The sequence below is a fragment of the Mobula hypostoma genome, chromosome 24, assembly GCF_963921235.1.
Source record: "Mobula hypostoma chromosome 24, sMobHyp1.1, whole genome shotgun sequence".
NCBI lineage: Eukaryota > Metazoa > Chordata > Chondrichthyes > Myliobatiformes > Myliobatidae > Mobula > Mobula hypostoma.
In genome coordinates this window covers 41,187,789-41,214,934 of record NC_086120.1, presented here as the reverse complement: position 1 = coordinate 41,214,934, position 27,146 = coordinate 41,187,789, and the positions used below count along the sequence as shown (strand labels likewise).

The window sequence follows — 27,146 nt, the reverse complement described above, 5'->3', positions numbered from 1 at the left end:
GGTCCAGGTTAGATCCTCAGAGATATTGAAATTGCTCACTCTTTCCACTTCAGAGCCCTCTATGAGGACTGCTGTGTGTTCCCTCATCCTTAGCCTTTTTGAATTCTATAATCAATATATTTATTATGACAAGAAAGTGTTTTTTTCTGTTAGGTTAATAGAAGTTCTTTTAGTTCCAACACTATGCTAAGCATATTTAAACACCTACTGCGCTGAGAATCACATCCCAGCCTAATACTGTATCAACATTGCAAAAGTATTCTCAGGTTAATCTCACACTGTAACTGGCAGGTTAAAGGGAGGAGGTAAATGACAGTTAAACAAAATTTATCTTACATACATTACCTCAGTATTGGTATTAGTTTTTGAATTCGGTTGATAGTTATTCAAACTCCTCACATTGTTTTTTTTTTAAAAAGGCTCTCCAAATCAATTTGTGATGTCAGCCCAGTCACCTCCACATTTCACCTAATTACACGGTTCAATTTTAGCGTAAAGAACACAAACATTATGGAAGCTGGTAAAGTGTAAATGTATAGAGTTTCAATTTGGGAAACATTTCCGAAGCATTCAAATTTTCGTTGGTTTCCCAAACTGAAATCTTTGCTCAAGAGTCATAGAAAAGTACAGCACAGAAACAGGCCCTTCGGTCTATCTAGTCCATGCTACTGGCTTCTCCCGTTGACCTGCACCTGGACCACAGCTCTCCATACCCCTACTATCCATGTACCTATCCAAATTTCTCTTTAACGTCGAAATCGAGTTTGGATGCTGCTTAGGATTCGACTCAAACACATCTGTATTTCACCATTTCTCCAAACTCTGGTAACAACTCTGCTCAGTCCACCATTTTTTTCCCTTGTCCACTGCCTTTCCATCCCTTCTCCCATACTCTCAATCAGGCAAACACCCATTCATTCCCTTCTTCTCCACTTTCCCTTTATTCCACGGCCCACTCTCCTCTCCAATCAGATCCCAAAGTTCAAAGTAAATTTATTATCAAAGTATGTGTATGTGACAAGATACTACCTTGAGATTCATTTTCTTGCCGGCATTCACAGTAGACAAAAGAATTACGATAGAATCAATGAAAAAACTACACAGGAAGACTGACAAAGAACCAATGTGCAGAAGACAAACCATGAAGATAGAATAAATAAGTAAATAATGCAGGGAGCATGATTTGTAGAATCCTTGAAAGTGAGTCCATAGGCTGTGGAATCAGTTCGGAGTTGAGGTGAGTGAAGTTATCCACTCTGGCTCAGGAGCCTGTTGGTTGAAGGTTGAACTGGTACTGTGGGTCCCAAGGCTCCTGTACATCCTTCCTGATGACAGCAGTGGGAAGAGAACATGGCCTGGTTGTTGGGTGTCCTTGATGACAGATGCTGCTTTGTAAAGTGATGTTTCATTATATAATCTTTTCAAAGGTATCCAGCATTATGTCTGATAAGCTCTCTTAACAAACATTATGGCAAAACCTCTTCCCAAATCTTATTAAGTTCTCCCGCCCATAACTCTCTATTCCAACTCTCCTGTGCCATCTGGCACAAGTTTCTCCACCGCCAGAGTTATCATTATGAATCTTCATCTCCTTGCAAGACAATCACTTGCTAAAAGGAACCCACTAAGTTGGACATGGTCTGTGGGAAACAGTCCGCTAGTCTTGGACAGCACAGTGGCGTAACGGTTAGCATATTGCTTTACAGTGCCAAGTGATCACTGATTAGGGTTCAATTCCCGCTATTTCTGTGAGGAGTTCGTATGCTCTCTCCGTAACCATGTGGGTTTCCTCTGGGTGCTCTGGTTTCCTCCCACATGCCAAAGACATACGGACTAGGGTTAGTGAGTTGTGGCATGCAGTGGAAACATAGCAACACTTGATGCAGTATAATCCTCACTGATTTGACTCGACACAAACCATGTTTTTCACTCTATGTTTTGAAGTTTTGATGTACATGTGATAAATAAAGCTAATATTTTACCTTCAAACCTTTCGTCCCCCAACATCTCCCCTACTCTGTAACTCAGACCTTAGTCCTAACAACATCCTCGTAAATCTTTTCCTGCACTTTTTCCGTTCAACGGTATAATTCCTATAAACTGCAGCCTCATCAACATTTTGTACACTGCAGCTTAACATCACAATCTCTACACTCAGTACCTTCACTGATCAAGGCCAGCATGATAAGAGCCTTCGTCGCCACTCCACCTACTGTCAGCAAACCATCTACTTGTACTCCCGGGGCAACAAAATCAGTAACATGGCACTCACAAGATTTTTGCCAGCGTTGTTAAACACCATAGCCTTCCAAGCAATAGTATTTCCCCTTCAAATTAATTGCATGATAATCTTCTAGCTCCATCAAAGACAGAGCAACTAATTTTATTTTTTTATTTATTTCAGTTAGCGATAGGGCATGGAGTAGGCCCTTCCAGCCTTTCAAGCCATAATCGCCCGAGCAACAAACCCGATTAACCCTAACCTATCTACTGGACAATTGCCAATGACCAACTAACCTACCTTGTTAATGTGGGAAGAAACTGGAGCCCCCAGAGGAAAACCAAGCACTTCTCAGGGAGAATGTACAGAGTCCTTACAGAATGATGTCGGAACTGAACCCCGAATACCGGAACGATCGAGCTGTAATAGCATCACACTAACCACTACACTACCATCCCATTTGGTTGATGCCAATTTTGGATAGAGCAGTTTAATCTCAGATTTTCCATGTTCACCGTCTTTCCCTTTGACAATTTCAGCTAATTCAAATTCCCTCATTAATGTTCCACTGCCGCTCTTTCACCCAACCTGAGCAACGAGTATTGTACTGGAAAACTATTTACTCTTTTCCATTGATGCTGCCTGGCCTGTCAAGTTCCTCCAACATTTTGTGTCTGTTGCTCTTGTTTTCCATTCTGCCTGATCTCCTTTTCCAACAGTAGGAGATTCTAACCTTTTTCTCCATGTAGGGGAGTCCAGCTTAAACAAGCATCACTCCCCACTAACATCTTAACTACATTCTACAGAGGCATGGTTGAGAGTGTGCTGATCTTTTGCATCACAACCTGGTACTCCAGCTGCAGTGCTGTCGACAAAAAAGCCTTGCAGAGGGTGGTTAGGGGAGCAGAGAAGGTTATTGGGGTCCCTACCTTCTGTCCAAGACCTCTTTCAGAGTCGATGCCTCCAGAAGACACGTTACATCATTAAAGACCCCTCACACCCTCTCCATGAACTGCTTGTTCTTCTGCCATCAGGCAAACGTTACATGAGCATCAAAACTAAAACCACAAGGCTACTAAACAGCTTCCTCCCACAGGCAGTCAGACTGCTAAATAGCTGCTCTACCTGACTCTGCTTTGGACATTTTTAACTTGCACTGGACACTTATAACTTGATTTTAACTAACATGTGGCTGTTGTGTTTTACTATTTATTGTTATGTTTATTATTTAGTGTTGCGTTTGTTATGTTATGATTGCACTGCTCCTGGGAAACGCTGTCTCATTCTGCCCTGCAGAGCTGTTGTACGGTTAGAATGACAATAAAGTTTTTTGAATCTTTTTTTGAATCTAAAACGAGAAGGCAATAGTTTAACAGGAAAGTTTTTCAGAGATAGGGAGTTGGGTATAAGGAACAATCTGCCAGAGGAAGAGGGAGAAGCAAGTAAAATTATAACATTTAAAAGACAAAAGAGATTCTGCAGATGCCGGAAATCTTGAGCAACACACACTCAGCAGGTCAGGCAGTATCTATGGGGGGAATATACAGCCGACATTTCAGGTTGAGTCTTGTCATCAGCTCTGCTGAAGGGAGTATAGATGCTCCCTTCATAGTTGCTGCCTGACTTGTTGAGTTCCTCCAGCATTTTGTGTGTGTGTGTGTTGCTCCGGATTTCCAACATCTACAGAATCTCTTTGTTTATTTTCAGCCCAGGTGAGCTAATTTTGTGTGCTCTCCAATTCATCACAGGCCTTCCCTTTCACTCCTCTCCTTTCTCTGTATGCTTTCATTAGTTATTGCAAAGTCTAAAGTATCCTTTGGTCTGTCCTATATCTCAAGAACAAAGCAGGGAATGCCCAACATTCAAAGGCTGGCATCGGGGCACAGCCAAAAACATCCAGCGAGTGGCAATACCGTGCGCAAAAACACCTTGTTTGTGGGAGAGGTCAGAGGAGAATGCCCAGTCTGGTTCAAGCTGATAGGAAGGTAACAGTAACTCAAACAAACACACGCTACAAGAGTGGTGTGCAGAACAACTCTGAATGCACAACATGTCAAGTATTGAAGTGGATATGCTACAACAGCATAAAGACCATGAATATACATTCAGAGGCAACTTTAATAGGTACAGGAGATATCTTTCAAGTAACTGGACATGTTTTGTTTCTGCACCATTCTCTGTAAACTCTAGAAGCTGTTGCACATGAAAATCCCAGGAGATCAGCAGTTTCTGAGATACTCAAATGACCCCTTTCTGGCACCACCCATCGTTCCATGGTCAAAGTAACTTAGATCCCATTTCTTCCCCATTCCAATGTTTGGTATATAAAACATAGAAATCTAGAACACATTACAGTCCCTTCAGCCCACAATATTGTGCCAACCATGTAACCTACTCTGCCTAGAATTACCCTACCGCATAACCCTCTAGTTTTCTAAGCTCCATGCACCTATCTCAGAGTCTCTTAAAAGACCCTATTGTATCCGCTTCTACCACCTTCACTGGCAGTGCATTCCACACACCCACCACTCTCTGTGTGAAAAACTTACCCCTGACATCCCCTCTGTACCACTTTCCGGGCACATTAAAACTGTGCCCCCTCGTGTTAGTCATTTCAGTCCTGGGAAAAAGCCTCTGGTTATCCACACGATCAATGCCTCTCATCATCTTTTACACCTCTGTCAGGTCACCTCTCATCCTCCGTCGCTCCAAGGAGAAAAGGCCAAGGTCACTCAACCTATTCTCATAAGGCACGCTATCCAATCCAGGCAACATCATTGTAAATCCCCTCTGCACCTTTTCTATAGTATCCACATCCTTCCTGTAATGAGGTGACCAGAACTGAATACAGTATTCCAAGAGGGGTCTGACCAAGGTCTTATATAGCTGTAACATTACTTTACGTCTCTTGAACTCAATCCCATGGTTGATGAAGCCCAACACCATTCGCCTTCTTAACAACACTGTCAACCTGCACAGCAGCTTTGAATGTCCTGTGGACATGGACCCCAAGATCTCTCTGATCCTCCACACTGCCAAGAGTCTTACCGTGAATACTATATTCTGTCTTCAAATCTGACCAACCAAAGTGAACCACTTCACACTTATCTGGGTTGAACTCCATCTTCCAATCCTCAGCCCAGTTCTGCATCCTATCGATGTCCCGCTATAACCCCTGACAACTCTCCAGACTATCCACAACATCCCCAACCTTTGTGTCATCAGCAAGCTTACTAAGCCACCCAAACATGAGGAATTCTGCAGATGCTGGAATTTCAAGCAACACACATACAAGTTGCTGGTGAATGCAGCAGGCCAGGCAGCATCTCTAGAATTCACTTTCAAATCTCTTACTAGCTCTTCTTTCAGTTAGTCCTGATTGAAGGGTCTTGGCCCAAAACGTTGACTGTACCTCTTTCTAGAGATGCTGCCTAGCCTGCTGCGTTCACCAGCAACTTTTATGTGTGTTACTAACCCACCCTTCTACTTCCTCATCCTGGTCATTTATAAAAAATCACAAAGAGTAGGGGTCCCAGAGCAGATCCCTTCGAACATCACTGGTCATTGATCTCCATACAGAATATGAACCGTCTATAACCATTCTTTGCCTTCTGTGGGCAAACCAGTTCTGGACCCACAAAGCAAGGTCTCCTGGATCCCATACCTCCATGCTTTCTCAATAAGCCTTGCATGGGGAACATCTATCAAACGTCTTACTGAAATCCATATAGGCTACATCCACTGCTCTACCTTCATGAAGGTACGAACAACAACTGAATCTCTTGACCATGTCTGAATGCTTTTATGAGATTTTAATGGGTTGCTGCTACATGATTGGTTGATCAGATATTTGCATTAACGAGGTGTATAGCTGTATCTAATACAGTGATCATTTACTGTATACTAAAGCTAAAAAGGTGCAACCTATCATCTTGACTCACAAGTAGACAGAAAGCATGAGACATGTATTAGAGGACCCCCCAATGGGAATTTGATGTTTAGCACACAGAGTTTTCCAGACTCGTTGCTCACTGTTCACTTTATAGGCAATGGCTTCTCTTTCAAGATTGCCGGATGTCTACGGTTTCCATGTCAATGCCATAGTGTGTAGTCTCTGACAGAGCTATCAGTCTGTACTGGAGAGGAACCTGGGGGCTCTAACAGCGTAGTTTACTAGATAATATGTGAAGATACACTGGAGATCACTGCTTCTCCCCCTTCTCTCGTGTTTTCCTTCTCTTCAGCTGATCATGTGGCCACCATGCAGTGAGGACATTCAGATCTGACCACCTCCCCGACACAGTAGCCTAGCAGTCAGTGTAACTCTTAACAGCACCAGTAATCTGGGTTCAATTCCCGCCGCAGTCTGCAAGGAGTCTGTGCACTCTCCCCGTGAACGCACGGGTTCCCTCTAAGTGCCTCGGTTTCCACCCGATCATAGGTGTACGGGTTAGGGTGAGAATTTGGGGATGCTATGTTGGCACAGGCAGCATGGCAACACTTTGCAGGCTGCCCTTGGCACATCCCATGGCTGCATTGGCTGTGACGCAAACAATGCACTTCACTGCATGTGTCAATGTACATGTGACAAATAAATAAAGCTATTCTTTAACAAGACTAATCTTCAACTCAGCACAGCAATGGCACTTGCACTGCTCTCAGGGACCATTCAAGGTAACTTTCAACACGTGGTTGATCTTTTTACCAAGTTAGCAACTTGGACTGCTTGAATGAACACAAAACAAAGGAACGGGTTGTCACACCAGGTGTGGGAGAAATGGAATTTCTGGTTATAGGTAACTTTTCTTCCCTCTTGCAATTTCTCTTTCCCATGATCTATTTCTCTCCCTTATACATAAAGCCATTTGAAATGTTGATGGGAACAATGGCCTTTAGGGCAAGCCTTGCTTTGCCTGGTAGGCAAGTGGGGAAGGTGGGGGACACCTGGCTCTGAACGTTTCCATGTTGGAAACCACAAGCGGCACAGTAGCGCAATGCTACTACAGCACCAGCTCAAACCCCGCCACCATCCGTAAAGAGTTTGTACGTTCTCCCCGTGACCGCGTGGGTTTGTTCCGGGTGCTACGATTTCCTCCCACGTTCCAAAGATGCTCGGGTTAGTAGGTTAATTAGTCACATGGGTGCAAGTGGGGTAGAAACTACAACACCACACACCAAGACCTAAGGAAGTGAGGGAAAAATAAAGAGTCCCATCTTAGGCTCACACAGATTCAATGGGCTGAATGGGCTCTCTGCTGTAAGTTCCCCCATTTCTCTCAAGCATTTCTTTAGTGTTGCGAGTTCGGCAAAGTGTGGACAAATGCACTCAGTGACCTCCTGTATCTAATAAAGTGGCCACCGGGTGCACCTTTGTGGTCTTCTGCTGCTGGTGCCCACCCAATTCAAGGTTCGACATGTTGTACACTCAGAGTACACTCATGTTGCACACCACTGTCGAAATATGTGGTTATTTGAGTTACTGTTGCCTTCCTGTCAACTTGAACCAGTCTGCCCATTCTCCTCTGACCTCCCTTGTTAACAAGGCGATTTTTTTGCTCACAAAACTGCTGCTCACTGGATGTTTTTTTTTGTTTCTTGCACCATTTTCTGTCAACACTAGAGACTGCCATGCATGAAAATCTCTGGAGATCAGCAGTTTCTGAGATACCTAAACCTGCTCCAACAATTATTCCACAATCTGGCAGATAGATCACATTTCTTCCCCATTCTGATGTTTAGTCTGAACAACAACTGAACCTCTTGACCGTGTCTGCATGCTTGTATGCATTGAGTTCCTGCCACATGATTGGCAGATTAGATATTTGCATTAACAAGCAGGTATACAGGTGTACCTAATAAAGTGGCCATTAAGTGAGAGGCAAAAGTGAGGTACCTGAGAGGTCAGGAAATACAGTGGCGGCTTCACTTAGCAATGACATCAGAAGGTGAAGAAATTTTTAAAAATGTTAAACAGTATCACCAGTAAATCATCAAAAGAAAGACAAAGATCATGAAAGATTGAAATCATAAAAAGCACACACACAAAATAAGGAAGCAAAAGAAAACTGAATGCAAGTTTAAAATTTTAATCACTTCTGACAAGCGATAGATAAACAACTGGGATACACACATTTAGTGGATTATACAAAGAAACTTGTAGGAGATTACATATGTTTGGTCATTAAAATGATACTGTACCAGGCTAGCTCAAAATACCTGTGCTGGTTAAAGAGCAGAAGTAGGAATTGCCCAAATGGCCGTCCATTCCAAGTCTCCCAAGAGTGAATGTCCATAAGGGTTACTTCTACTTCAATATGATCAGGCTGCACTCTCCACTATCCTATCACATTTCTCTTAACACTCTCAGCCTGGGCTACGTTCCCTGAGGTTCAGAGTTCATATTTTCTGACCCCGTGTGACAATTTAATGATATCCAAAGGCTACAAGCAACAGTGGGCATCTGCTTCTCAGGATGCTAGAGGACATGACACCATTGTCAATTTTTGGACATAGGAGCAGAATTAGGCCATTTGGCCACATTGAGTTGGCTCTGCCCTTTCATCTTACTTACTGTCCATTACGCCACTGGTATTTAGGGCAGCAATGAAGATCCCCCTTCTCAGTCCATGGTCACTCAGACATAGAAGGATACTTCATTGCTGTTTCCGTAACAGTTTTGTGTTACCAGTCAGGGTTGTTAGCCCTGAGCTGAACCTCTGAACCTGGAGGACTGGTGGACCACTCTTAGTCTGGCCTCTACCCTTTGACCGGTTTGGCATGGGTGACCATACCAAGAGCCAAAGCACAAAGCCCTGACTCTGGCTGGCATAGCTCTCCGGTCTCCAAACCATGAAAAAGCAGTGGTTCTCTTGGAGGCCGCCATTCGATCGCGGCTGATTTATTATCCCTTTCAACCCCATTTTCCTGCCTTCTTCCCGTAACCTTTGACACTGACTAATCGAGAACCTAAGAACCTCCACTTTAAATATAGCCAAAAACGGCCTCCACATCCATCCGTGGAAATGAATTCCACAGATTCACCACACTGGCTAAAGAAATTCTTCCTCATCTCTGTTCTAAAGGGATGTCCTTCTATTCTAAGGCTCTGCCTTCTGGTCCTAGACTTCACCACTATAAGAAACATCCTCTCCACATCCTCTCCATATCTAGGCATTCACTATTTGATAGGTTTCAGTAAACCCCCCCCCCCCATTCTTCTAAACCAGGGGCTCCCAATCTTTTCTATGCCATGGGCCAATACCATTAGGCAAGGGGGCCTGGATCACAGATTGGGAACCCCTGCTGTAAACTTATATTATAACCTTGTTTGAGGTTCTGAGCCATTAATGTAAAGAGGTGAAAGCTGTCAGCTTCACTGTTATTTTGACAACAGAATCAGCCCCATCAAATTATCTGCAACTTACAAAATGCTGGAGGAACTCAGCAGGTTAGGCAGCATCTATGGGGGGGGGAATGGGAGGGAATAAAAAAATGTTTCAGGCCTAAACCATTCATCGGTACTGGAAAGGATGGAGGGGGGAGGATAACGTGGCTGGGGAAGGGAAGGAGTATATGCTGGCAGGTGATAGGTGAAGCCAGGTGAGCGGTCAAGGAGGGTGTGTGGGGGAGAAGGGATGTAGTGAGGACCAGGGAGGTGATAGATGGAAAAGGTAAAGGAATCTGCTAAAGAGAGGAGAGTGGACCATGGGAGAAAGGAAGGAGGAGGGGCACCAGAGGGAGGTGGGGAGATGAAGGGCAGCCTAGGAAAGGTTAAGAGGGGAGCTAGAATGGGGATTTGTAAAAGAGGGAACAGGGTGGAGGGCAATTATGGTCAATTTTTAACCAATGGACACTTTCATTGTCACGCTGCATTATTTTACAAGGAAATTTGCAAATACTCTTACATGCCCCTTATAAATATTCAAAGTTCATTCAGTTAATATTTCACGGTGTTCTTTTCCAACCAGCATGTTCTATGATACCGTTTGATTTTCAATAACTCTTAAAGTACACGTCCACACCAATCAAGCCCAGCACAATAAGTTCAGACAGCTATGGCATGGATGCTGTAACCATTGGCTCTTTCCATTCGGTTTCACTCTCGGCTCAGAGGAAGGGGGCAAAGGCGTTTCGTGGGCAGCCAGAAATTGAGAGAGAAATTCAGCCTCTATCAACACGTGGTTCATACCCAAAGGATTATACATTCACCTAGGCAACAGGACAGCGAAAGAAAATGGAGCAGCTGTCTCTATTGTACTTAGCCAAGGGCTATAGACTAGTAATACAGACAAAAAAATCTAAAAATAATGTTGATTTTTGCAATCATTTTACAATTACCGACAAACAGCATTTTAAGCAAAGGCAACTTTCATGTACAAATTCTGTCGTGCATCACATAAGCTGTAGTGTTCTATAATCCTTGTTACACTCTAATGTAGCAAGGAAACGAAGAGCTAATTAAGCATCGTTCTACAATATTTAACTGAATGAAGACACCGGTTCAAGATAACAAGTGCACATTATCCGCACAGTTCAGAAGAAAGAAAATGAGGCTCCCACCCCCAGCAGATGCCATTAAGAAATAATATCCAAGACCATTAACTGTATATCATATTCTAACACAACTGCAAAATACCTTTTTCTCCCCCACTCCATTGCAAGATATGTAGCGTGTCGTTGCTGCTGTAATAAGGGCCTGTCTACCTCTTGATAAACGTATAGATGGTAATTTTTTTCTGCACTTAATGTAAATACGAGAAGGTAATATATCTTCAGCGACTATCCACTTTACGATTACTGGATGGGCTTGTATGTAAATAGTCGTCATTAGATTGTGGTCCGCGAACAATCGTGGTATTGTTATATTCTAAATAAAGCATTGGACCGAGCAACCGAATACGAATACTCCAAGCAAAAAATGATAACCGGCCGCCCTTTGATCAAGCATCACTCTCCCGGGTTTTTCCCCCTCTCTGCAATTGTCTCATTCTAATGACTGCTGATCTCGCTTCCAGTAAAATCACTCACCGTTGCGTTCTCAGTTATGTATTTCCACGCTGGGAAGTCATTGTTCATGGTCCAGTTCGGCGTAGGCAAGCTAATTTGTCTTCCTACAATGGAACAAAAGACAAAGGGAAAGAAAATAACATTTTTAACCGTCGGATAATCAGATGCTCTTATTGGACGCTGCGTGTCCGATTGCAAATATTCCGATATTCTGAGGTAAATCAGAAGGGTGTGTTCGCAGTTGGTACGGGAACCAACTGATGGCATTAATACGGAACAAATTTATAAAGTTCCTTGGCTGGTAGGGGAGAGGAAGCAAAAAAAACTGAGAAGAAATGCATTATTTCATAATTTTTCTTCCCTGTATACTCACTTGTACAACAGAATATGACAGCGCCTCTTTTCGGATGTATTCATGCTAAATGGCAAAGGAACATTTACGATGAAAAGCTCGCCTGTTTTTTTGACTTCCTCTAAAGCGATGCTGAAAAGAAGAGGTTTGTGCAGTGAAAGGGCGAGAGAGAGAGAAGGAAATCCCGCAAGGAAACGATCGAGTTCTTTGCCACTGGCCCAGGGATGCGAGATGAGCCGCTGCTACCCACGTCTCCAGCGCGCCGCCTCCTTGACCTACAACAGGCTGTCTCTGCACACCAAGGCTGGGCTTAAACCACCCTACCTCGCTCGCTTTGTTTAGCGCCATCGCCTTTAAAGTTAATTTTTAACCTTTGAACCTGCATGGCGACGTCACCAAAGCTTGCAGTCAGTCTACCGTCAGCTGGTGCAGGGGCCCTCCACACCCTGGAATCATCTCCCCCGTCAGACACCCCGCCAAGTCACTGGGAACCGAAGTCATGCGTAACCGCAGTAACAGGTTTGTCTGGCGTTGGGGCAGCGGTTGCGGGCACGGGGATCCTCGTACCGCTTCCAAATTTCCCACACCGTCAGGCAATAACTTCCTTACCATATTTTGGCCGGGCGGAGGGAAGATTTGGGGAAGGCTCCGCCGCGAAACGCGCATCTAAAAGCTGCATCCGTTGATCGACCTTCCCCTCACCTGGTCTCACCTATTGCTGCCGGTTTGTCCACCTTTGCCCCGTCCCCCACCTTCTTATTCTGGCTTCTTCCTCACTGCAGTCCTGATGAAATCTCGACCCAAAACGTCAACTGTTTATTTCTCTCCGTAGACGCTGCCTGACCTGCTGAGTTTCTCCAGCATCTTGTGTGTGCTTATCCCGGATTTACAGCCTCTTGAAGAATCTATTGTGTTTATTATTTAATTAGTCAAGTTAGCAAAGAACACGCAAAGAGACTGGCCTGCCGTTCCCCCGCCACCCCAACCCATTTCCCTTCACTGTATGAATGGACAGAAGCACCGTGTTAATGGGGGAGATCAGAGGACTGGTTCAAGCTGACAGGAGGGTGACAGTAACTCAAATAAAGATGTGTTACAACAGTGGTGTGCAGGAGAGCACCTCTGAATGCACAACACGTCAAATCTTGGAGTGGATGTGTTACAGCAGCAGAATGGGGAGCAGTTCTGTGGGCGAAAACACCTTGTTAACGAGAGAGGTCAGAGGAGAATGGCCCAGACTGGTTCAAGCTGACAGGAAGGTGACGGTAACTCAAATAACCACGTGTTACAACAGTGGTGTGCAAAAGAGCATCCTTAAATGCACAACACATCGAACCTCGAAGTGGAAGCAGAAGACTATCAATGTACATTCAGTGGCCATTTTATTAGCAACAGCTGGTAACTAATAAAGTGGCCACTGAGTGTATTTGATAGATGGAAAGTCTTTACCTAAAGAAAGTGACACAAATCACACCTGTTTCCACTTTCCATGGTAAGGGAACTGTAGGAGGTGATAAGAGTGGATTATTTCCCTCCCTTCTCCTCTGTTTTAATGTGATTCTGATGCAAAGGATTGGGTGGTGATGGGGCATGGGAGTGAGGATGGAGAGGGTGGGGGAGGGGGGATTAGTGCTACGTAACACCCACAAAATGCTAGAGGAACTCGGCAGGTCAGGCAGCATCTATGGAGAGGAATAAGCGGTCGACGTTTTGGGCTGAGTCCCTTCTTCAGGACTGGAGGGGAAGGAGGAAGATGTCAGAATAAAAAGGTGGGGGGACAAAGCTAGAAGGTGATAGGTGAAGCCAAGTGGGTTGGGGTGGGGTTGAAGGAAGAAGCTAGGGAGAAGGAATCTGATAGAGGAGAGTAGACCATGGGATAAATGGAAGGAGGAGGGGCACCAGGGCAAGGTGATAGGTAGGTGAGGCGAAGAGATAAGAGGCCGGAGTGGGGAATTGAAGACGAGGGAAGGACGAGGGAAAAATGACAGGAAGTCATGCTCCTGCCAGATGGACACATCAACATTAACCAAATGCCCCTTTGCTTAGTTTATCTCCGGAGGGGGTAAAATTTCCTTTCAGGAATGAAAAGAAGCTAGGATGGAAATATATAGTGAACGCTGCATCATCTGACAAGTGAAAAAATGGGCTGATGTTTCTAATGAAGTTCCTTCTCAGTTTCTATATTTTCTGCTACCAATGGCCAGTATTTTCCGTTTCAGATTCCCAGTATTTGCATTTTTTTCGCGTTCCAGGCGGCAACTGCATATTTACATACACTTGCATTTGTGCCTGAATTTTAGGATAGAACATACGAGGGGTGACTGATAAGTTTGTGGCCTAAGGTAGAAGGAGTCAATTTTAGAAAACCTAGCACATTTATTTTTCCTACACTTACACGCGTAGTCCAGCGGTCATGGAGCATACGGATCCCTTCTTTGTAGAAGACAGCGTCTTGGACCTCCGGTAGTGGCGGCGTCGTGGGAGCTGAATTGTGAAGGAAGGCAGTTTTTTTTAAAAACTTATTCGAGTGCAAGAAGGGCGAGACTGCGCAGGCGCGTGACGTCAGCAGGTCTGCGCGGAGAGTTTAAAAAGGCGACCCACCCTATACAGCGGGCAGCTGTCGGAGCGGGCAGCGGAGTGAGCGGTAGCAGAATGTAGGGCTTTGGCTTCAACGGGCTTCGGCGATAAACGGAAAGAGGCGAGAGCGAAGCGCCAACTCTTTTTTCTCTCCCCCCCGCCACCCCTTTCGCGAATCGGCCCAGACAGACAGGAACAGCAGGGCTCTCACAGCTAACGGTTTAAAAAGTTTGTTTGGCGAGGTAAGTGGGTAAGTAGACTTATTTTTCCTGTTTCATTCATGTAGAATTAGATAGCATGCCTGCAGGGTTAGTGCTTTGTTCAGGGTGTCAGATGTGGGAATCCTGGGAGACTTCCAGCCTCCCTGATGGCCACATCTGCGCCAGGTGCACCGAGTTGCAGCTCCTCAGAGACCGTGTTAGGGATCTGCAGCTGCAGCTTGATGACCTACTGCTTATCAGGGAAAATGAAGAGGTGATAGACAGGAGCTACAGGGAGGTAGTCATCCCTAGGCTACAGGAGTCAGAACACTGGGTCACTGTCAAGAGAGGGAAGGGAAATGCCCGGATAGTGGAGAGCACACCTGTGGCTGTCACCCTCAGCAACAAATATCTTGTTCTGGATGCTGTTGAGGGGGATGACCTGACAGGGGACGCCCACGGTGACCGGGTCTCTGTCACTGAGCCTGGCGCTGTTGTGCAGGAGAGAAGGAGGAAGAAGAGAAATGCGGTAGTTGTGGGGGATTCCATAGTCAGGGGAATCTGTGAGACAGGAGATTCTGTGAGCCTGACAGAGATACCCGCATGGTGTGTTGCCTCCCAGGTGCCAGGGTACGGGATGTCTCGGATCGGGTCCTGAATATTCTAAAGGGGGAGGGTGAGCAGCCAGTTGTCTTGGTACATGTTGGTACCAATGACATAGATAGGACAAAGGAGGAGGTCCTGAAGAGAGATTTCCAGGAGTTAGGAAGGAAGCTGAGAAGCAGGACCTCCAGGGTAGTAATCTCGGGATTGCTACCTGTGCTACGTGCTAGCGAGGGCAAGAGTAGTCGGATCAGGCAGATGAATGCATGGCTGAGAGACTGGTGTAGGGGGCAGGGCTTCAGATTCTTGGATAGTTGGGATCTCTTCTGGGGAAAGTATGACCTGTTCAAAAAGGACAGGTTACACCTGAACCCGAAGGGGACCAATATCCTGGCGGGAAAGTTTAATAGAGCTGTTAGGGAGGTTTTAAACTAATTTGGCAGGGGGATGGGAACCGGAATGATAGAGCGGAGGAAGGGGAAAACAGAAATAAATCTAAGATAGTGAGCAGTAAAGATGTCAGGAAAGACAGGCAGGTGATGGGGCAAATGTGTAGCCATTGGGATGAGTTGCAGTGCAATAAAGTTGCAGTGAAATCAAAGCAAAAAGTATCAAATACTGGTCTTAAGGTGTTGTACTTAAATGCACGCAGCATAAGGAATAAGGTGGATGATCTTGTTGTACAGCTACAGATTGGCAGGTATGATATTGTGGCCATCACTGAGACCTGGCTAAAGGATGCATGTCTCCAAGAGCTGAAAGTCCAAGGATACATGGTGTATCGGAAGGATAGGAAGGTAGGCAGAGGGGGAGGCGTGGCTTTATTGGTAAGAAATGATATTAAATCATTAGAAAGAGGTGATATAGGATTGGAAGGTGCAGAATCTTTATGAGTTGAGCTAAGGAATAGCAGGGGTAAAAGGACCCTGATGGCAGTTATTTATAGGCCGCCAAACAGCTGCAGGGATGTGGACTACAAATTACAACTGGAAATAGAAAAGGCTTGTCAGAAGGGCAGTGTTATGATAATTGTGGGGGATTTTAACATGCGAGTAGATTGGAAAAATCAGGTCGGCACTGGATCTCAAGAGAGAGAATTTGTAGAATGTCTGCGAGATGGCTTTTTAGAACAGCTTGTTGTTGAGCCCACTAGGGGATCAGCTGTACTGGATTGGGTATTGTGTAATGAACCAGAGGTGATTGGATAGATTGAGGTGAAGGAACCCTTAGGAGGCAGTGATCATAACATGATTGAGTTCACTGTGAAATTATAAAAAGAGAAGCCGAAATCCGACGTATTGGTATTTCAGTGGAGTAAAGGAAATTACAGTGGCATGAGAGAGGAACTGGCCAAAGTTGACTGGAAAGAGACACTGGCGGGAAAGACGGCAGAGTAGCAGTGGCTGGAGTTTATGCGAGAAATGAGGAATGTGCAAGACAGGTATATTCCAAAAAAGAAGAAATTTTCGAGTGGAAAAAAGATGCAACCGTGGTTGACAAGAGAAGTCAAAGCCAAAGTTAAAGCAAAGGAGAGGGCATACAAGGAAGCAAAAATTAGTCGGAAGACAGAGGATTGGGAAGTTTTTAAAACCTTACAAAAGGAAACCAAGAAGGTCATTAAGAGAGAAAAGATTAACTATGAAAGGAAACTAGCAAATAATATCAAAGAGGATACTAAAAGCTTTTTCAAGTATATAAAGAGTAAAAAACAGGTGAGAGTAGATATAGGACCGATAGAAAATAATACTGGAGAAATTGTAATGGGAGATGAGGAGATGGCAGAGGAACTGAACAAGTATTTTGCATCAGTCTTCACTGAGGAAGACAGCAGGATACCGGACACTCAAGGGTGGCAGGGAAGAGAAGTGTGCGCAGTCACAATTACGACAGAGAAAGTACTCAGGAAGCTGAATAGGCTAAAGGTCGATAAATCTCCTGGACCAGATGGAATGCACCCTCGTGTTCTGAAGGAAGTAGCTGTGGAGATTGCGGAGGAATTAGCGATGATCTTTCAAAAGTCGATAGATTCTGGCATGGTTCCGGAAGAGTGGATGATTGCAAATGTCACTCCGCTATTTAAGAAGGGGGCAAGGAAGCGAAAAGGAAATTATAGACCTGTTAGCTTGACGTCAGTGGTTGGGAAGTTGTTGGAGTCGATTGTCAAGGATGAGGTTACAGAGTACCTGGAGGCATATGACAAGATAGGCAGAACTCAGCATGGATTCCTTAAAGGAAAATCCTGCCTGACAAACCTATTACAATTTTTTGAGGAAATTACCAGTAGGCTAGACAAGGGAGATGCAGTGGATGTTGTATATTTGGATTTTCAGAAGGCCTTTGACAAGGTGCCACACATGAGGCTACTTAACAAGATAAGAACCCATGGAATTACAGGAAAGTTACATACGTGGATAGAGTGTTGGCTGATTGGCAGGAAACAGAGAGTGGGAATAAAGGGATCCTATTCTGGTTGGCTGCCGGTTACCAGTGGTGTTCCACAGGGATCAGTGTTGGGGCCGCTTCTTTTTACGTTGTACATCAACGATTTGGATTATGGAATAGATGGCTTTGTGGCTAAGTTTGCTGACGATACGAAGATAGGTGGAGGGGCTGGTAGTGCTGAGGAAACGTGGAGTCTGCAGAGAGACTTGGATAGATTGGAAGAATGGGCAGAGAAGTGGCAAATGAAGTACAATGTTGGAAAGTGTATGGTTATGCACTTTGGCAGAAAAAATAAACGGGCAGACTATTATTTAAATGGGGAAAGAATTCAAAGTTCTGAGATGCAATGGGACTTGGTAGTCCTCATACAGGATTCCCTTAAAGTTAACCTCCAGGTTGAGTCAGTAGTGAAGAAGGCGAATGCAATGTTGGCATTCATTTCTAGAGGAATAGAGTATAGGAGCAGGGATGTGATGTTGAGCCCCTATAAGGCGCTGGTGAGACCTCACTTGGAGTACTGTGGGCAGTTTTGGTCTCCTTATTTAAGAAAGGATGTGCTGACGTTGGAGAGGGTACAGAGAAGGTTCACTAGAATGATTCCGGGAATGAGAGGGTTAACATATGAGGAACGTTTGTCCGCTCTTGGACTGTATTCCTTGGAATTTAGAAGAATGAGGGGAGACCTCATAGAAACATTTCGAATGTTAAAAGGCATGGACAGAGTGGATGTGGCAAAGTTGTTTCCCATGATGGGGGAGTTTAGTACAAGAGGGCATGACTTCAGGATTGAAGGGCGCCCTTTCAGAACAGAAATGTGAAGAAATTTTTTTAGTCAGAGGGTGGTGAATCTATGGAATTTGTTGCCACGGGCAGCAGTGGAGGCCAAGTCATTGGGTGTATTTAAGGCAGAGATTGATAGGTATCTGAGTAGCCAGGGCATCAAAGGTTATGGTGAGAAGGCGGGGCAGTGGGACTAAATAGGATAAAATGGATCAGCTCATGATAAAATGGTGGAGCAGACTCGATGGGCCGAATGGCCTACTCCTGCTCCTTTGTTTTATGGTCTTATGGTCAAAGCAGGGGTGATTGATAAGTTCGTGGCCTAAGGTAGAAGGAGATGAGTTATTAACTTCAAATTTTCTGCATCTTCACTCAGTTGAACTGCACGTGCATGTAATGAGAGCTGTATAACTCATCTCCTACCTTAGGCCACAAACTTATCAATCACCCCTGCTGTGGACCACCTGGAGGTCCAAGATGCTTTTGTTACATGCATGTGCAGTTCAACTCTTTGAGTGATAATGCAGAAAGTTTGAAGTTAATGACTCATGTCCTTCTACCTTAGGCCACAAACTTATCAGTCACCCCTGCTGTGGACCACTTCTACAAAGAAGGGATCCAGATGCTCCACGACCGCTGGACTAAGTGTGTACATGTAGGAGGGGACTATGTTGCAAAATAAATGTGCTAGGTTTTCTAAAATTGACTTCTTGTACCTTAGGCCACGAACTTATCAATCACCCCTCGTAGAACATTACATCACAATATAGGCCCTTCTGCCTCGATGTTGTGCCAAGTTTTTCACCTACTCTGAGATCAATATAACCTTTCCCTCTCACATAGCCCTTGATTTTTCTTTCATCTGTGTGCCTATCTCAGAGTCTCTTAAATGTCCCTAATGTATCTGCCTCTCCCACCACCTCTGGCAGTACATTGCATGCATCTGTCACTCTCTGTTCATAAAAGCTTACCTCTGATATCTAATGTATCTGCCTCTCCCACCACCTCTGGCAGTACATTGCATGCATCTGTCACTCTCTGTTCATAAAAGCTTACCTCTGATATCCCCCTACACTCTCATCCAGTCTTCTTAAAGTTATACCCCCTTGTATTAGTCGTTCCCATGCTGGGAAAAAGTCTCGATCAATGCCTCGTGTCATCTTGTACACTTTCTAATCATTTGTGAGTTGGGCCATTGTTACCATGGAAAGTGGAAATAGGAGAAATTTGGGCACCTTTCTCGAGCTAAAGGCTTTCCAAACATCAAATATGTTATCAGAATAATGCTTCAATGAAATCAAATTCATAGTGGAGGCTGCTAAAATAAACACTGCTAAACTATGCAGTCAAGGTGACTTAGAAGAGACATAGGGGTGGCATGATAGGGTAGTGGTTAGCACAACGATTTACAGTACAGATGATCTGGGTTCAATTCCCACCGCTGCCTGTAAGGAGTTTACATTCTCCCCGTCTCCACATGTGTTTCCTCCATATGCTCCGGTTTCCTCCCACTGTCCAAAGATATACCAGTTAATTGGTCATTGTAAAATTGTCCCATGATTAGGCTCGGATTAAATCAGGGCATTGCTGGCTGGCGTGGCTCAAGAGACCAGAAGGGCCTGGTCCACACTGTATCTCAATAAGTAAATAAGAATAGATTAGAACTTTATTGTCATTGCTTAAGACAATGAGATTGTGGTGCTACTCCAGTCCATGCAAAACAGATATTTACAATGCATGCAGTACAGCTTAATTGAAAAAAGAAAGAAATCCCGTCTTGTACCCAGTTTAATTGGATACCATCATTCAACCCACTGTTAGGGTAGAATATCTATCCTTGCATGCTGTGGTGTTCTTCATGATTGAAATTACTCTCTTGGCTTCTATTCCAACAATAGCAAGCTTCTTTGCACACTGAAGGTTATCAGTTGCTAGGATTCACCTACCATGAAGAATGTAATGAACTGTCACATCCAGAATAGGTTGTAACTATTCGTCAATGTGCTGTAAATACAAATGGGAATTAATTTCCTATGGGGGTAGGAGGAAGGGGAGAAATTGACAGTTTCATACTGAGGAATTCCATTTGCTTTTGACATTTGACATTATCAAATAATTTTGTTTCCAAAAGAATTTCTACATTTCCGATACACTTAGCAAATTTTGTTGCATTTATATAAAAATATTCCTGAAGTTCTGATGCAATTAATTTGTGATTTGAACTTCAGGGAGTCACCTAGAACAGATATAAAGAAGTCCCAAAAACAAGAAAAAAGCAGCATATGCTGAAATCAGAAATATTAAACCCATGAAACTCCCTTCATTTCATAGGCATGAAACATCTTCTTGCTCACAGGCAAAATAAGTAAAACAATTATACTATATCTCATTTCATGACTCTGAAAGTAGGAAAAATATTAGATCTCTTCGTTAAAGATAAGTATGGGATGTCAACCTTCCATATTTCAATCATTCATTGAAAGGAACCACAGATGCTAGGAAGATCAGATTATTTCTCAAAATACTCATGAACAGTACTGATCTTGTCTTTTTACACTTTTCCTTCCTTATTTTCTTTGTGTGTATATACTTACTGCAATTCATTTTTGATTAATATGTATTACATTGTACTGCTGCCACAAAGACAACAATTTCACAACATATGCCAGTGATTCTGATTTCTCATCTCTATTCTAAAGGGATGTCCTTCTATCCTGAGGCCCTCCCCTCTGGTCTTAGACTTCGCCGCTATAGGAAATTTCCTCTCCATGCTCACTCTATCTTGGCCTTTCAATATTCAATAGGATTAGCAGTACAAGTTTCTTGATTATTTCAAACATTAATTTGAGACTGGTAAAGCACTGATGTTTAGAAAAATTGCGTTGCAAAATCACATAAAATCTGTTACATGATTGATGATAAATAGTTAATATATATATAAAAAAGTTAAGTTTTTGTGGTAGCCTGGAAGATTTAAGGGTGAGAACTACCCAACTACACTGCAATATATATATTCACACAGCATTTTCTTTCCAATGGAAATCTTTCCTGCCCACTCACACACACCTCTTCTACAATCCTAAATTCTATATCTTGACATAACTGCTTCATATTCTATTGGTTAACATTCTCCAGTCATTTGAATGATCAACATTAATGTTCACATATCCTCATGACAAGCTCAATACACAATGTGCTGGAGAAACTCAGCAGGTCAGGCAGCATCTATGAAGAGGAAGAAGGGCTGAGACCTATAAAGGAAGGGGGGAAAGAAGCAAAATATGAAGGTGAGGGGAGGAGAAGGAGCAGAAGCTAGAAGATGATAGGTAAAACCAGGTAAGGGGGTAAGTAGTTGGGTGTGGAATGGGGGGCTGAAGTGAAAAGCTGGGAGGAGATTGGTAGAAAAGGTGAAAAGCTGAAAAAGAAGGAACCTGATAGAAAAGGAGAGTGGACCATGGGAGAAAGAGAAGGAGGTGATAGGCAGGAGAGGTGAGAGGGGATCTGGAGTGGGGAATGAAAGACGAGGGAAGGGGGTGGGGAAATATTACTGGAAGTTAGAGAGATCGAAGTTCAATCCATCAGGTTGGATGCTACCGAGGTGGAATATGAAGTGTTGCTCCTCCAACATGAGAGTGGCCTCATTGTGACAACAGAGCCAGCCATGGACTGCCATGTTGGAATGAGAATATAGATTTCTACCATCTATAATCTCTCATACTCCTCACAAGCGCACCTCCACAAACACAGAATCTACCCATTCTACTCAGACCTTCCATTCTACTCAGCTCTACAAAGCCAGTAGCTCTCAGTGCTGCCCACTCAGCTACCCTCTCCATGTCAGTATATTCATGCCAGAAACATAATCATTTCCTCCCTGTAACAATTTATTTCAGGGTATAAACATGCACCCTGCCCCCTTGCTGAAACACTCAGAATAATTTGAGAGATGGACATACCTCTTATTGCACGGAGAAACAAATACTTGTCAAACTAGTTCCAAGTTTCTGGCTGTGGTTCAATTTAATGTGAGTTGGTGATTGTATTTTCGAAAATAAATGTCAGCTTCAGTTCAGCTATAACACTCTTGCCTTTGAGAGAGAAGATTGTGAGTTTAAGACTAACTTAAATTCAAAGTTCAATATAAGCTTTTATCAAAGTACGTACATACCACTGTATACTACCCTGAGATTCTTTTATTTGTGGCATTCACAGAAGAACAAAGAAATATAATAGCATCAGTGAAAAACTACACACAAAGACTGACAAACAACCAATGTGCAAATTCAGACAACTGCAGATAGAAAAACTAATAATAGTAATAAATAAGTAAATAAATAATACTGAGAAGGTGAGTTGTGGAGTCCCTAAAAGTGTGTTTATAGGTTGTGAAATCAGTTCAGTGTTCAGGTGAGTGAAGTTAACCACAATGGTTCGGGAGCCTGATGGTTGAAGGGTAATAACTGTTCCTGAACCTGTTGGCGTGGGACCTAAGGCTCCTCTACCTCTTTCCTGATGGGGGTAGTGAGAAGGGAGCATGGTCTGGATGGTGGGGGTCCGTGATGATGGATGCTGCTTTCTTGTGCAGTGCTCTATGTAGTTGTGCTCAACAAGGGTGAGGGGGAGTCGGGGGGGGGGGTTGCTTTTCCTGTAATGGATCTATTACCTCTTGTAAGCTTTTCCATGCTTGGGCACTGATGTTTCCATACGAGGTTTGAACACTTATTACGCAATTACTTATGGTTTCATGACTGGGAATATGCTGGTGCCGTCTTTCATTTGGTCATATAAGGATAGAAACAGGCCCTTTGGCCCAACTTGTCTATGCCAACCAACATGTCTACCTGAGCCAGTCCCTCTGGCTCATATCTATCTAAATCTTTTTTGTAAATTTATGTAGTTGTCCAAATATCATTTAAACCTTGTAGACGTGCCTCCTTTGCAGTTTCATCTGGCAGGTAGTTCTGTATACCCACCACGGAAAAAGTCAGAGTTAGGATCAGGTTTAACACCACTGGCGTACGTCATGAAATTTGCTGCTTTGCTGTAGCAGTATATTGCAATACATAATAATAAAAAAACTATAAATTGTAATAAATATATGCAGTATATAAAATAAATTAAGTAAGTAGTGCAAAAAGAAAGCAAAGAAGAAAAAAGGTAGGTTCATTGTCGGTTCAGAAATTCGATGGTTGTGGGGAAGAAGCTGTTTGTAAAATATTGAGTGTACACCCTCAGGCTCCTGCACCTATTGCTTGATGGTAGCAATCTGGGCAGTGAGGGTCCTTAATGATGGATGCCCCCTTTTTGGGTCATTGCCTTTTGAAGATATCCTCAATGCTGGGGAGACTAGTGTCCATGATAGAGCTGGCTGAGTTTGCAACCTTCTGCAGCTTTTTCTGATCTTGTGCAGTTGCTTCTCCATGCTAGATGATGAAGCAACCAGTAAGAATGCTGTCCACTATACATCTGTAGAGGTTTGCGCAAGTCTTTGGTGACATGCCGAGACTCTTAAAATTCCTACTGAAATATAGCTGCTGGTATGTCTTCTTTGTAAATGCATCAATATGTTGGGTGCAGGATATATCTTCAGAGATGCTGACACCCAGGGACAGGAAGTGTCCCCTCTGCTCGATCCCCTACCCATGGAAAAGACTGTGACCAGATCAATGTCAAACTAGCACTCTCACGCAGGTGGACGTAAATTTAAAGAAGACTTCGCTACTAACCAATATTTACCACTGAACCAATGTCCGAAAAAATAGCATTATCTTTTTTGTTGTTTCTAGGCTTCCGTTGTGCGCAATTGTCTATCTAATTCACAAGAGTGAAGGCATTTGAAAGAGTATTTAATTGAATGGATATCAAGAAAGCCACTCTATCAATACAAATTTCTTTAACTTGGTAATTTTCCCCCTCCCCCTTCCCTCTTGTTCCATTCCCCACCCAAGCATGCCTCTTGCCTCTCTTCTCCTCACCTGCTGATCACCTCTCCCTGCTGCTGCCCCTCCTTCCCTTTCTCCTGTGGTTCACTCTCCTCTCCCATCAGATTCCTTCTTTTCCAGCACTTTACCTTTTCCACTTATCACCTACCAGCTTCTCACTTCATCCCCCCTCCCCCTCTTACCTGGCTTCACCTATCACCTTCCATTTTGTACACTTTCCCCTCCTCCAACTACTTATTCTGGCTTCTACCCCCTCCTTTTCAGTCCTGGTAAAGGGTCCCGGCATGAACTATGGACTGCTTATTCATTTCCATTGAAGCTGTCTGACATGCTGAGTTCCTCCAGCGTTTTGTGTGTGTTACCCTGGGTTTTCAACATCTGCAGAAGCTCAAGTTCATCAGGTACTTCCTGCACTTAATAAAGTGGCAACTGAGTGTATGTTCATGCTGTTGTGTGGCTATAGCCCATCATCCACTTCAAGATTCAATGTGTTGTGTATTCAGAAATTCTCTTCTGCACACTACTGATGTAACACATGATTATTTGAGTTACGTTCTTCTTCCTGTCAGCTTGAACCAGTCTGGCCATTCTCCTCTGACCTCTCTCATTAACAAGGCATTTTCACCCACAGAACTGCCGCTCACTGGATGTGTTTTTCTTTTGTTTTTTGCACCATTCTCTGTAAACTCTAGAGACTGTTGTGCATGAAAATCCCAGGAGATCAGCAGTTTCTGAGATACCCCATCTGGCACCAACAATCATTCCACAGGCAAAGTCACTAAGATCAGATTTCTCCCCCATTCTGATGTTCGGTCTGAACGACAACTGAACCTCTTGACCATGTCTGCATACTTTTATGTATTGAGTTGCTGCCACATGATTGGCTGATTAGATTTTTGCATTAACAAGCAGGTGTTCAGGTATACCTAATTAAGAGGCCATAGAGTGTATTTTGTGATTAATGTGTGAGATTATTGTAAATTTAGAAAGTATTTTCTATATGATGTCTCTGCTCTATTTGCCATTGGAATCCAGATCTTTATTGGTGCTGAACCACTGGACGTAGCCAGAAGTTGACACATAATTAATAGGAGCAGGGATAGGCCATTTGCCTTCTTCAGCCTGGAATATGATCATGGATGAACTAACCCGAGTTTCCTCACTTCAGTGCTAGTTCCTTAGAGACCCCCAATTCTCTGATCCTTCAGAACTGTATCAGCGCCCTCTTTAGCTATCCTCGATGACCCTGCCTCCGCAACCCTTTAATACAGAGAATTTCGAGGATTCACCACCCTTCGTGTGTAGTTCTGATCCACTTCAGCTTTAAGTGATCAAAGTTCGAAGTGAATTTATTATCAAAGTACATATCTGTATGTCACCACATTCAACCCTGATACTCATTTTCTTACGGGCATACTCAATAAATCCAATAATTGATGAAAGACCGCATCAACAGGATGCATAACCAGTGTGCAAAAGCCAACGCACTGTGCAAATACAAAAAGAAAGAAAGAAAATTAAGTAATTAATTAATTAAGCAATAAATATTGTGAACCTGAGATGAAGAGTCCTTGAAAGTGAATCTATGGGTTGTGGGAACAGATCAATGATGGGGTAATGAAGCTGAGTGAAGTTATTTCCTCTGAATTCAGGAGCCTAATGGTTGAGGGGTGATAACTGTTCATGAACCTGGTGGTGTGAGTCTTGAGGCTCCTGTAAGGTTAGGGGTAAGGTTCTCCTAAAATTTATAACTATATCTCCTTGATTTAGATTTCCCACAAGTGGCACCAACTTGTTTCATACCTGCTGAGCATACTTTCTGTTTCAGTTACCAACCAACTCTGCCATGGACATTCCCCAGACCAGCTGCGAAAGGTGTAGGGCTGGGCAGGGGACTAGCAATCTCATCCTGTGAAACTCAGAGCTACAGAAATGTCAACAGAAGATCCAAAGACCTCGTGCCTGGGAGAGGAAGGATACACCAAGAAGATGGCCTACACCTGTAGACAACATGAAAAAACTGGCCCAGAACAGAGGACTCTGGTGAGCTACCAGTGGCTATGCCCCAGTAGAGGTGATGGGAATTAAGTAAGATCACCAGTCATTTGTTTCTAAGAACATAGATCTAACATTTTAATTGCCTACTATAGGACAGTTCTTCCCACCTCTTGAATTAGCCCAATGAATCTTTTTTGGAACTGCCTCAAGTATTGTTTCTCAAATAGGGCGACACAGACTGTGTACAGTACACATGCAGAATCTCTTTGTTACTCTAGGCATGTGCCACCCCAGTAACCTCCAATTTGCAGAGTTCATCTTTTTGCTTTGAGAGGGGAATATGAATCATTTTTCGTGTGTTCTTGTTGTGGCCTCATGCCACAGTCCTGATAATCTAAACCAGCTACAAAATTAGCACAACAGAATAGTCAGAGTACCATTGTTATTCTTTTGTATCTCACAGTTTTTCACTAAAATCAGGAAACCAGTGAAGTTCCTTCCAATCTGCCAGTTTACTGCCTTGCTTAAACATAGTTCAGACTAAATTTCAAAGATCAAATTAAATTTATTATACTACCCTGGGATTCACAGTCGAACAAAGAATGGAATCGGTGAAAAACTACACACAAACACTGACAAATAACCAGATGTGCAACAGAAGACAAACTGCACATTCAAAGTAAATAAATAAATGAAATGTTTACTGACAGGAATTCCCTCATCCAGCAGGTTGATTCTTTCAACACAGTATTTAACAGATCAAGGACTACATATTTACTACATTCGGCGTGTTAAGCTTAAATCAATTTGATTAATCCTGCAATTTCCCCGATAGAAACATCAGAATAGTAACCATTGATATTATGAACAAGCCTCTTCAGCGCCATATCACAACGTAGTGCTTTCCATGCATCCATAACGTTTGCTAGTACAGTATTTATTTACTACTCTCAACAGATGGGCTCCATTATGCAGAGAAATAAACTTCCTAGAAGACATGGTTTGTATTTCTGGTCATAATTAAC

The 27,146-nt window shown here is 43.5% G+C and overlaps 1 protein-coding gene across 8 annotated transcripts in view; it reads right to left on the bottom strand.

The window, feature by feature from the left end:
• cbarpb (CACN subunit beta associated regulatory protein b) overlaps nt 1–27,146 on the bottom strand; it is a 303,778-nt gene that overhangs the window by 224,166 nt on the left and 52,466 nt on the right. For 2 of the 8 annotated variants that reach the window (XM_063032293.1, XM_063032297.1), the window contains exons 3-4: nt 13,975–14,063; nt 11,249–11,331 (exon numbers count right to left, since the gene is read on the bottom strand). In XM_063032293.1, the coding sequence (XP_062888363.1) occupies nt 11,249–11,296 (48 nt within the window). In that variant the 5' untranslated portion in view covers nt 11,297–11,331; nt 13,975–14,063. Of the gene's footprint in view, nt 1–11,248; nt 11,332–11,600; nt 12,014–12,281; nt 12,419–13,974; nt 14,170–27,146 lie in introns of those variants that run through there. The other 6 variants (XM_063032295.1, XM_063032298.1, XM_063032291.1 and 3 more) reach the window with 4 other exon arrangements.